The sequence below is a fragment of the Pelophylax lessonae genome, assembly GCF_965119305.1.
Source record: "Pelophylax lessonae genome assembly, chromosome: 6".
In the NCBI taxonomy this organism is placed as follows: Eukaryota; Metazoa; Chordata; class Amphibia; order Anura; family Ranidae; genus Pelophylax; species Pelophylax lessonae.
Window position 1 is genome coordinate 231,747,676 of NC_138773.1, and position 12,056 is coordinate 231,759,731.

Below are 12,056 nucleotides of genomic sequence, written 5' to 3' on the forward strand. Positions count from 1 at the left end.
AAAATATATAGAAATGGGTAAAAAAATAGGATGTGGGTAAAAATATAAAATGTGGGTGATGTCTGAACAATGAATAAGGAAATTAAATGAAAAACGTAAAATCAGTTGGATCCACTTAAATGAACTGTGAAAATCTGGAACCTTGTAACTATACAATAAAAGGCATCATATATGACATAAAACTGAGTAAAAGATAGATATACAAATCTTATGGCAGCAATAGTCCAAGTATTGGTAAGTCCGTAATAACTGAAACAAAAACCTAAAAAAGGGAGGGTGGTCCCACAATGGGAAAAAACCCTTCCTGAAATAGGGGAGCAGAAAAGTAACTTGAGTGCAGGTGCTCTAACGGCGAATATTTTGGAGGTGCTCAGATGTTAGTGACAATTCAGTGCTCCCCGCACCCCTTGGACCGCACTCACCAGAGCTGTTCACCCCTACAGGGGTATCAGGCCTTGGATATATAATCCTGGGGTCCCCTTCTCCGGTTATCAGAGTAATTGGGTGGTCCAATATTCTGCCCGAGTCTTGCGTACCAGGGTCCTTGGCATTAGGGTCCACAGGTGCACCGGTGTATATGGGGGAAGAAGGCTCACATAGAGTAGTACCGCTTTTTAAAATTGCTTTATTGGAATTAATAAATAGGTACTCACAAACAAAAAGAGGGTAATCGGCATGAAAACGGCAATAGTTGCGCACTTCCGGGACGCCGTGCGTTCCACGGGGCGGATGTGCGTTCCACTTGGGCGGATGTGGCGCGATGACGCTCTAAGTACGTTTCGTCGTGATGACGTCTTTCGTCGTGATGACATCTTCACCTTCTCTTTATCTTTATTTTTACTATATTTTCAGGAATATAGTGCACAGGTGGGCTGCAGCCAGTATCAAATACTTTATTGGAAGCCTAAAATTATCCTAAGCGCGGATTTTTTATATTTCATCTTTCCAAACCTTATAGAGGCTTCCTGTCCCCACAAGAAGAAGTCTATGCACTATGGCTCCAATAACCTAATCTAGGGGATATCATAGCTATCTCTGACCCTTACATCCCAAAAGCACAAAGTCACCCAGGATCACATTTGGGGTCAGGACTCCAGGACAGCTGCACACCTTCCAGCTTTCTCTGGACACTGTATAGTGAGGTACACAATCCTTCTGTGGACATGATTTCTTATGGTGGAAGTCCCACAGCCAACTCCTTAGAAGATCAGTCCAGCCCGTAGCTCTGCCACAGCTGAGACCCAAAAGAACAGCTACACCATCCACAGGCTGCCTCAGGGGACAGTAGCCCCAGAGGCTTTGAAACCCTCCTTGCTGAGAAAAGAACGATCTCTCCAGGGCTCTAGACTATTTTACACCTCCTTAGCCACCTTCACGACACTCCCCTCTAGAGATTGGCTAGGGTATAATAAATGATCAGGCATGTCATTTGGGGAGTAGTAAAATTCTTAGCCTGCGAAAGCCTGAACAAACAGACAAGCGCAAATGGTCACTGCTCTTTTGACTACAGAAGGCGCCAAAAACTAAATTTGCTTAGCATTTTACGCTAGGAGGGTGCTACATCCAGAACTGGAAATAACTAAGCACTTTAACAGTCCCAGACATGTGGTGTGTGTGTTTTTTTTTTTTTGATAGCTGCTAATATGTGTCCACACACACCCCCAAATCTGTCCCGTTTGCGCAGACAAATGTAATGGGCATTGCTTTGTGGCAAAAAACGCTGTAAAAAATTGCGTGACTTTGAGGTCACAAAAGTGTGAAAGGGGCCTTCAGTAATTAAGGTATAGTGTGCCCCCTTTCAATGCAGGCAGACCAGCGTGCCGTGCCCCCTTTCAATGCAGGCAGACCAGCGTGCCGTGCCCCCTTTCAATGCAGGCAGACCAGTGCACTTGCCTCCAGCGGTGGCGTCTCCTCGCGTCCTCCCGCCGCCTCCTCCTCGGCCAATGGCATGGGTTTTGCCTTTCGGCCAATTAGAAAGCGGGTCTCTGACCCGCTTCCTGATTGGCCAGGAGGAGGATCCGTGTGACAAAAGCGAATCTTCATTCGCTATTGTCACACAATGGGTGGGCTCGGGGCACACTGCTCTGCGCCCTGGGTCCACCCCTTTTCTGAAGCCTATTAGATCCTCTGGCTCTAATCAGGTGATTAAAAAAAAAAAAAACCTAAAAGACCCCATTGAACTCCATGCGGCTGGGGCCGGATGCATGGATGGGGGGGCGGCGCCCCTGCGCCCCAACGCACAAGCCGCCACTGCTGGCCATCCCCTTTTGCCTCCAGGAAAGGCTGTTGAGAGAAGATTGGTAAGAAGCTTTCCTGTTATCGCTTGGATAACCTGATCCCTGAACCCCTCCACTGGTCAAGTTATCTAATGACACCTCCTAGACCAGTAATGGCGAACCTTGGCACCCCAGATGTTTTGGAACTACATTTCCTATGTTGCTCATACACTCAGCAGTGTAGTTGAACATCATGGGAAATAAAGTTCCAAAACATCTGGGGTGCCAAGGTTCGCCATCACTGTCCTAGACTGAGCCTGTATTGGTGTTCTTGGAACTGTGCTTGTGACTGGCAGTCTCTGCATTTAGCAAGGGAGAATTGGGCATATTCTTAGCGACCCCTTTTGAGGAACAGAATCGTGTGGTGATCTACTATGTATGTAAAACCTTCTGTCCCCTATTTGTTACATATAATAATTGCATATTTATTGCATTTTGTACAGGTAGTTGGATGCGTAATGGTGCTAGCTGCTTCCTATAGTATAAAGAGTTGAGTAATAGGGTAATACACAGGGAAAGTGCAGAATTTTTAATTTTTATTTTTTCCACATTTTGTTTACGTTTGTCACATAGTCTGACTGAAAAAGAGTCCATCTAGTTTAACCAATTGAGGCAAAATTGTATGTATGTATGTATGTATGTATGTATGTATGTGTATATATACACAATCCTATACCCACAGTTTGATCCAGAGGAAGGCAACAAAAAACCCAAAAAAGCATGATCCAATTTGCTCCAGCAAGGGGAAATATTCTGTGTATTTAGGAAAGAATCCAGGCTCTTTTTAAAACAAACTACTGAGCTGGCCAGAACTAGCTCTTGAGGGAGTCCATTCCACGTTTTACCAGCTCTTACTGTGAAGAAGCCTTTCCGTATTCGGAGATGAAATCTATTTTCCTCCAGTAGTAAAGAGTGCCCCCTTTGTCCTTTTGTGGTGATTTTTAAAGTGAATAACTCAGCACCAAGTTCATTATATGGACCCCTTATGTATTTGTACATGTTGACCATACACCCTTAATCTCCTCTTCTCAAGAGAATTAATCCTGTTCCTCTAATCTTTCCTCATAGCTGAGCTCCTCCATGCCTCTTATCAGTTGTGTTGCCCTTCTCTGCCCTTTCTTCCGTTCCCAAATATCCTTTTTATTAAATGGTGCCCAAAACTGAACTGCATATTCTTGATGAGGTCTTACTAATGACTTGTACAGGGGTAAAATATCTCTCTGCAGTCCATGCCTCTCCTAACACAAAGGATTTTGCTTGCTTTGGAAACTGCAGCTTGGCATTGCATGATATTATTAAGCTTATGATCTACCAGAACACCCAGATCCTTCTCCACCATTGACTCCCCCCAGCTATTCCCCTCTTAGTATATATGAAGCCTGCATATTCTTAGCCCCCAAATGCATAACTTTACATTTATCAACATTAAACCTCATTTGCCACATGGTTCCCCAATGAAACAGTGCACTGAGGTCGGCGTGTAAATTGGAGAACTCCTATAAGGAATTATTCCACTGCATAGCTTGGTGTCATCCAAACACCAAAATGGTACCTTTTTAATCACAGACCCTATGTCATTTTTAAATTTGTGTAATATGCAAGAGAAGGGGGGGCATAACCTATTTTCAAGCAGGACAAAGTAAGGCTTGCTTAGCCTGCAGGTGGGGGATGATGGAGAAAATGGTAGGACAGATGTGAACCAACTTTCAAAGATCGTAAAAATAAGGGGGGTTGGGACTCCAAGTATACCTAAAAATATTAAAAAAAAAAAAATACAAAATGGTATAATACATAATTTATACACCTACCTTAGAACCACAACCATCAATCTTCCTACTTATTATTTAGTTAGCATAAGGAGCAGATAACATAATTTATCTAATTTTTGCTATTCAAGAACGACCGTTTTTTCTATTTGTTTTTGCAATTTTCAATGGAGCAAATTCTCATAACTGTATCCGTATCAAATGGTCTACGTCTTGTTAAAATGTATTAAACTCGGCCCTGGGGGACGAATAAAGAAACCCAAAACAATGAATTTGTAAATCAGAATAATCTGAAAAATGTCTCTATTAGATGAAAAACCAATTTGACTCCCCACTGTATAAACCAATCCACCACTCCAAGCATTAAATATATATAGGTGTGTGTGTGTTTGTGTGACGCTTGCTATTTAAACCATTTAAAACAACGGTGCCCACCCATACCACGGGTGAGAATAGTTCGCTTAAGTAAAAAGGTATGTTGTGTTTTTTATTTTTTTATATGATCACTTTTCGGTATTGCGAATTCAAATTGGATATATTTACCAACACTTTCAAGCACTGTGTAAATACTAAGATTTGTAACTGTAATCTCATATACTAGTATTATCCTTTTGTGTATCTCGTATACAAATCTTCTTTGAGTTATATTCAGTCTCTTGTTTTTTTTTTTTTTCATCCCCACCTTGTATGGGGTGTATGTCTGTCCTATACAATTTGATACTGGGATGGTACCTCTAGAAGTTCTATATTCAGATATGATCTCGGTCCCCGATTTTGAGGGATTCTTACAGTATTTAAACATGCAAAATTACCGTGTAGGTCCTTTTCCTTCCTCCTTATTGTGCTTCCGGCTAATACTACAGTTCAGATTGGTCATTCAAAAGTGAATCAAATACTTAATTCCTTAGTTCCCTGCAAGCACAGATCTCTTTTAGCCACTAGACGCTGCTTCTTTTGAACAAAATGACTTGGAGCACCATTAAAAAAATTCAAAATTCCAGAGATTTTGCTGCATCATACTTCAACTAACTGAAGAGCAGCTGTTTCCCATATAGTGACAACTATTTATTCTGATGGTCAGTGGCGGCTGGTGCTCAATTTTTGAGGGGGCGCAAACAGAAAAATGTAATGGGCATTGCTTTGCAGCAAAAAATGCTGTAAAAAATTGCGTGACTTTGAGGTCACAAAATTGTGAAAGGGGCCTTCAGTAATTAAGGTATAGCGTGCCCCCTTTCAGTGCAGAGATGCCAGCGTGCCCCCTTTCAGTGCAGAGATGCCAGCATGCCCCCTTTCAGTGCAGAGATGCCAGCGTGCCCCCTTTCAATGCAGAGTGACCAGCGTAAGCGTGCGCCCCCCCCCGCGAGACCAGTGCACTTACCTCAGGTGGCGACAGCTTCTCCTCAGTCCCCCGGCGTCTGCTCGAGTCCTCAGTCCTCCTGCTTGGCCAATGTCTTGGGGTTTGCCTTTCGGCCAATCAGGAAGCGGGAGGACCCGCTTCCCGATTTGGCCAGGAGGAGGATCCGTGTGACAATAGCAAATTTTCATTCGCTATTGTCACACAATGGGTGGGCTCGGAGCGCCCTTCTATGTGCCCCGGGTCCACCCTTTGCTGAAGCCTATTAGAGCCTCTGGCTCTAATCAGGTGATTAAGAAAAAAAAAAAAGCCCCATTGAACTCCATGCGTCTGGGGTCCCGCATGTAGATTAGAGGGCCTGACACATGGATAGGGGGGCGGCGCCCCCAACGCACCGGCCGCCACTGCTGATGGTTATTGTGTTTTGTGTATTTTCAAAAATCATTTGCATACTAGGGGCTTGAGCAAATATCAGCCAGTTCAAAAACCCAATCCTTTTTCATTATGCATGGATCCAGTTTCAGTTCCTAAACCTGACTTTTTGGTCTCCATTGGTTGTCCATAATAAATATACTGTATAACTGCAAAATACTCCTATAATATATGGCTAAGATTTTTTTTTTTTTTTCTTTATCTCCTGGTACCAGGCTGCCCTCAAGCTCCCAAAAGGCACAGAAGAACAACAGCAGAAGTAAGTTTTGCCCTAATAATTGCTTGTGTCCTAAACCTTTTTCTTTAGCTGTATTTTCTGAGTCAGTGGGATTAATTTGAGGAAAAGGTGTAGCGTACGTTTTTACTGTAAACTTGCAAAAGCTATTTGAGAATTGAAGTCCTTTTTGAATAGGAAGATGGCTTGGAGTATAAGTTGTTTTTTTTTTTTTTTTTGTTTTTTTTTACATGTCAAGCTAGGCCACCTCATTACTTTCTAAACTCAATAGAACCTTCTGTTTAAATCGGCTAAGTACTTTCCAAGTGTGGCATGTAAACTCTCAGATCCCACCCTGTGCAGAGATTTTTCTGCTCTGTGATGACAATCCGAAGCATCAGCAGCCTGAGACTGATTGTCGCCTGTACAGGTTAACTATCCAATAAACCTGTACAGACACAGTAGCTATCACAATGTGTTTTGGTAGAGTCCTGCACCAGTCCCGTCTCAGCATCTCCTGTTGCTAGACAGGAATGGAACAGAGTTTACAATACGATAACTCAAACGCGTTTCAAAATGATTTAATGAAAAGAGAAACTACTTAAACAGAGTTATCCTGCGGGAAGAAACATTTGATTGGTGATTAGTTTTGTAGATTGAAACTTTCAATTTAAGGTCCAAGGTCATTGGCATACACGTGTTCTCCTGTTTTTAAAATCCTTGTGATTCCCTTGTAAAATTCTATAAACTCTGGGATCCATAGGTGAGTTCAGATTGCACTATACCTTCTAATACTCAATCTAATGACCAGATATAGGGATTTATAGTGGATTCCTCTTCACTCTCACTTGACTACTGCATCTATGTATATTGATGCACTGATATTTTGTCTTTTTATGTTTGTCGCTGAATCTGAGATTTATAACTCTTACTTGAATGGACATAGTCATACTGTATACTCCTACATAGTAATATTTAAGCACTGTTTGCTCTATTTTTTTTCTTTGTTTTCAATTGTTTGTACTCTTGCTTTTCTTTTGTGTACAATAAAGTTACCCTTTTATAAAAAAATAAAACCTTGTGATTTTTTTTTTTTTTTTTTTCCCAGGCGGTTTGCTGCCCTACAGAATGGTCTAAAGGAAGCAGTGGGAGTTCCATTAGGCCTGGCTGAGAAAGTGAACACCTTGTGGAAGCCCTTGCTAGAGCTTTCTAAACATGGCAATCCTGCATGTATATCTGACCTTCAGGTAAAGAATATGTTTAGGGCCCCGTTCACACTTGTGCAAGCTAAAGGTCGTACCATTTTGACTGGAATTGAAGCAATGTCTATGGACCGCAAAACTCATCAAAGTTAACCAAAGTAGTGCAGGGATTACTTTTTGAAGTCATTGCAACTTGAAGTCGCACAGATATTAACCACTTAAGCCCCGGAGGATTTGGCTGCTAAACGACCAGGGGGTATTTTGCGATTCGGCACTGCGTGACTTTAACGGACAATTGCGCGGTCGTGCGACGCTGTACCTAAATGAATTTGGCGTCCTTTTTTTCCCACAAACAGAGCTTTCTTTTGGTGGTATTTGATCCCCTTTGCAATTTTTTTTTTAATCATGCGCTATAAACAAAAAAAGAGCGTCAATTTTGCAAAAATAGCAATATTTTTCACATTTTTTTTATATGAAATTCCCCCCCAAAAAAATGTAAAAATCAAAATTTTTTTTAACATTTTCAGCCAATTTGTTTTATGCTACCTATGTTTGGTAAAAAAAATCGCAAAAAGCGTATTTTGATTGGTTTGCGCAAAAGTTATCGCGTTTACTAACAAAGGGAAAGATTTTTGTCATTTTTGTTGTTTTTTTTTTTTTTTAACGCGTAATGGCGGCGATCTGCAATTTTTTTGCGGTACTGCGACATTGGGGCGGACAGATCGGACCCTATCGAATCAGTGCTATACATATGCACTGTTACTGTAAAAATACACTGGTAGTGAAGGGGTTAACTTTATTTGGGAGGGAGGGGCTGTGTGTGTCCCTAGGGGCGTGCTTTCTACTGTGATTGGCTGTGGCTTGAGCTGTAAGGACACTGATCAACGGATCTACATAGTAGATCCGTGTGATCAGTGTCTTTACACCGAGGAGAATGACAGGCAGCTTGTTTACACAAGCTGCCTGACTTTCTCCCTCTCCCCCGCCGATCGCAGAGTGGCCGGCGGACATCGAGTCCGCCGGTCACACGCGTGGGGGGGGGGGGGGTCCGTGACCACGCGGGAGCACGCCTCCGGGGGCGCGCGCTTGCTCCCTAGACCCTCACAAGCAAGCGACGTAGACCTACGTCAGTTTGCCTGTGAGGGGCTGACCGCCGACGTAGATAGTCGTGCGGCGGTCGGCAAGTGGTTAATGGTACTTATTGGAAATCATGTGAAATCTGACACAGATTGTGAAATCTGACACAGATATTAACAGAGCAAAGGGAATGCGTGTCACAGAATTCGAGGAAGTAAATATGCTGGGGTTTTCCCAGAGTAAGTTTACAAATTTTAGGATTGTTCCAATTTTTTTATATATATATATATATATATATATATATATATATATATATATATATATATATATATATATATATATAATAAAGAGAAGGCTAGAAATGAAATATGATGTGGAAATATGATTTTACATTTTGACCATAGATTACTTGTTTCACTGATGGCAAATAACATTAGGTAAAAAATGAAACTGTCCTCCAAGTAACTAGAGATTAAATGTATGAAAAATAATGGATAATCTCTCCTGCTTGTGGTCTCTGGCAGCTTCTTCTTAACCACTTTCTGTCTGTATGCAGGCAGGCAAACTATTTCTACAATGTCATTTGCTAGGGCAGGTTTCCTAATGGTGACAGGTTACGGTCTTCAAAATAGAGATGCCCCTTACCAATTACAAGGTTAGTCCGGTTGAAAAGACACTAGTCCATCTTGTTCAACCAATAAAAAAACACAAATGGTAAACCTCCCAAATACACTATCGCAGGGTTTCTCAACCAGGGTTCCTCTTGAGGTTGCGAGGGGTTCCTTGAGCAATGGACAATTTCTGCACCTCAATAAGTTTCCAATTACACCATTGTTCCTTTTAGCTATCTGTAAGGGGGTAATTCTTCCCAATGATGAGCGTAAGGGGCATTCTTCCCACTGACTGTCATTGTGTCATGAGTTGTAGATTTTTAATTTTTAGCAGGGGTTCCCCAAGACCAGAAATTTTATTTCAAGGGTTCCTCTGTGTTGAAAAGGTTGAGTAAGGCTGCACGATCCTATACTCCTAGTTGATCCAGAGGAAGGGTGACTAGTTGATCCAGAGGAAGGGTGACAGTGCTTTAATGCTGAAACCGTTAAGTACATTATTGTTATTGCATACTGTTTTTCCTGCCAAGGATTTATAATTTTACCCAGTCTGTCCTGGGACTTGCATTCTAAATGGCAAAGCCAAGATGGTGACTTGACTTTTTTGATCTGTGCTGCAGTTACGCAGTACAGTTTGGTCACTCTTTCGCCCCCCAGGCTGAAAGATCAGTAGACTATATGATCCGTATGCTCTTTCTCCTGTCAGGGTATACCTTGTCTACACATGTGCATGTAGCCCAGCGCACAAATGTTGCCCTTAGTTCTCTCCACATCTCTCCCAGTCTGGCTGCTGCCGTGCACCTTGAAGAAGGCCAAAAAATCCTCTTCAGATCAACTAAAATGTTGCAAGGATTATAGGAATTTTTTATTGCAGACTTTACCGGCTTTTGATTTTTAGATAGGAATGTACGCCTCGATACTTTTCTCAAAATGAGTGCCAAGTGAGAGGGTCTGCCATTACTAAATTCATGTTCATATCAATGTTATAGGAAAAGCTGAAGCCCCAGCATCTCTTACCTGGAAAGGCATGTTCATACAAATGTGACAAGGGTGGGGTAAAATTTGTAAGTTTGAGATAAGCGACCAGAGGTAACAAAAATAGACACTGTAGAAAATTCAGTCGTTAAAACAAAGTACCATTTTCATTCTGTTATGACAAATGTATCGACCCCCCCCCCCCCTTTCCTCCAAGTTTCTTATATGTTTGTTTATTGACCAAACCAATTTTAATCATTTTACAGGTGGCGGCAAAAGCTTTAGAGACTGGAGTGTTTGGGGCTTATTTTAATGTCCTTATCAACCTTCGAGAAATAAAAGATGATGCATTTAAAAGCCAGGTAAAAAGTGTTGTTGCATGAAGTATTTGTCAGCTGTATCAGGCTGGAGGACTGAGCAGGTCTACGGTCTTCAAGAAACCTGGTAGAAATAGCAGGGCTACCACAGTAACGAAGTCTGGCATTTTGAGAAAACGATCAAAGTCTAAAGTTAAAGCTTCGTTACTTGTAGTCCCTGTCTTGGAACTAGTACTATTGGATCAAAGTGCCCTTGTACAGTGAGCTGCTTGACACGGGACCCAGAAGACCGTGGCTTTCACTGTAGTAGCAGTTATGGCATATGTGTTTGGACCAGTGTAACTATGCAAAAAAATCCAAACCAGAGTTCAGCTTTAAAGGGATAGCATTTGCATGACAGCCAAGCCCTTGTATTCTCAAAAGTAGAGGTCATCCAGTGATCACCTTCTAATAACAGATATTGGGTATATACAAACCCAGTACAGTTTAGGATGACCCAAGCTTAGCTCATTTTTTTTTTTTTTTTTTATATAGAAAAAATTTTTTTTTTTTTTTTATATATTTATATTTTTTTTTTTATATAGAGACTTTAGACTGCACGCTTCACGTGCTTGACCATTTTGTATGGTATGATGGGTACATAAACTTTTAAAAGTGCACCCTTTTGCCAAAATAAATAGCACCCACATTTGCAGGGGAAAGTGCATATTTTTTTTGCAAATAAGCCTGCAAAGTCCTTGGCTCATGAGTGCAATATAGAGGCTCCTGTAGACTCGTCCTCCAGCTCCTTGTCTGTACCAGGTATGGACTTTCAGTTCAAAAGCTGGAAGAAGTATCAATGGACTACCAAGTGAGTTAATCCCTGCACTTGTAGTCCATTGATAACTACATGTCTGTCTGCTGCAGTGGAAGATAGTATTTGATGTTCATTCAAGCAGCCTCACTGATTTAAAATCTGAGAGCTGCCACTGGGGGAGAAGAACTCCTGCACATTGTTAGGGTGGGGGACTGGGCTTGGCATCTGATTACCTTTTTAAATATGGGTGTAACATGCTACAAAAGGTTGAGTGGGTTTTTAAAAGCAATCCTCTCTAAAAATACATTGTGTCAGATAATGGCACTTGAATAAAGTGTTTTTTTTTTGTTTTTTTTCCAGACCCAAAAGAAAGCTACCCAACTACTGGATGAAGCAAAAAATAGCGTTCAGTCGATTTTGCAAATTTGTGAGGGGCGCAACTGAGATCTCGAAAAATAAATTGCAACTACTCTTGCACAATTCATTGTTTTTGTCTTATTGGTGCAAAAATATATGGTGAAAATGGGGTGGTTTATAATGAAAACCGTGCCTTTCTTTTCTCCAAAATTTTCAGATGGGCAGTAAATGTCTGTACTGGGTTCTCATGGAAAGCAACAAATTTGATGAAGCACAGCCAGGTTTAAGGCACATTTCACAGAAATAAGCTAGAAAGAACGTAGAGATCTCATAAATCCCCACTAGCAAGGTATTTAAAAGGACTCTTAATGAGACCTGTCATAAATGGCCCAATTGTAAATGGTCTATTGAGCAATACACATCTTTGAGTCCGGAATTTGACACCAACCTTCACTCTCAGAACAAACCATTATAAGGTACATAATCCAAAAATTCATGTTTGTAATGCAATTGGCTACACTAATAGATAAAACTATATTAATCCAACCTCAAAACCTGCAAGGTTCCAGAAGGACTTCCTATGAGAAAGATGCATAAGATTTAGATCCTATTTGGTGCCTACATTTTTTTTTCTGCTGAATATTATGCTAGTTGTCTGATATTAAAAGCTTGTCCTATGACA

The 12,056-nt window shown here is 41.3% G+C and overlaps 1 protein-coding gene across 2 annotated transcripts in view; it reads left to right on the forward strand.

The window, feature by feature from the left end:
- FTCD (formimidoyltransferase cyclodeaminase) overlaps positions 1–11,501 on the forward strand; it is a 45,445-nt gene extending 33,944 nt beyond the window's left edge. The window contains exons 11-14 of one of the 2 annotated variants that reach the window (XM_082259973.1): positions 6,044–6,087; positions 7,151–7,289; positions 10,171–10,266; positions 11,378–11,501. In XM_082259973.1, coding sequence (XP_082116099.1) covers positions 6,044–6,087; positions 7,151–7,289; positions 10,171–10,266; positions 11,378–11,461 — 363 coding nt within the window. In that variant the 3' untranslated portion in view covers positions 11,462–11,501. Of the gene's footprint in view, positions 1–6,043; positions 6,088–7,150; positions 7,290–10,170; positions 10,267–11,377 lie in introns of those variants that run through there. The other variant, XR_014225383.1, reaches the window with a different exon arrangement.
- Positions 11,502–12,056: the final 555 nt, after the last annotated feature.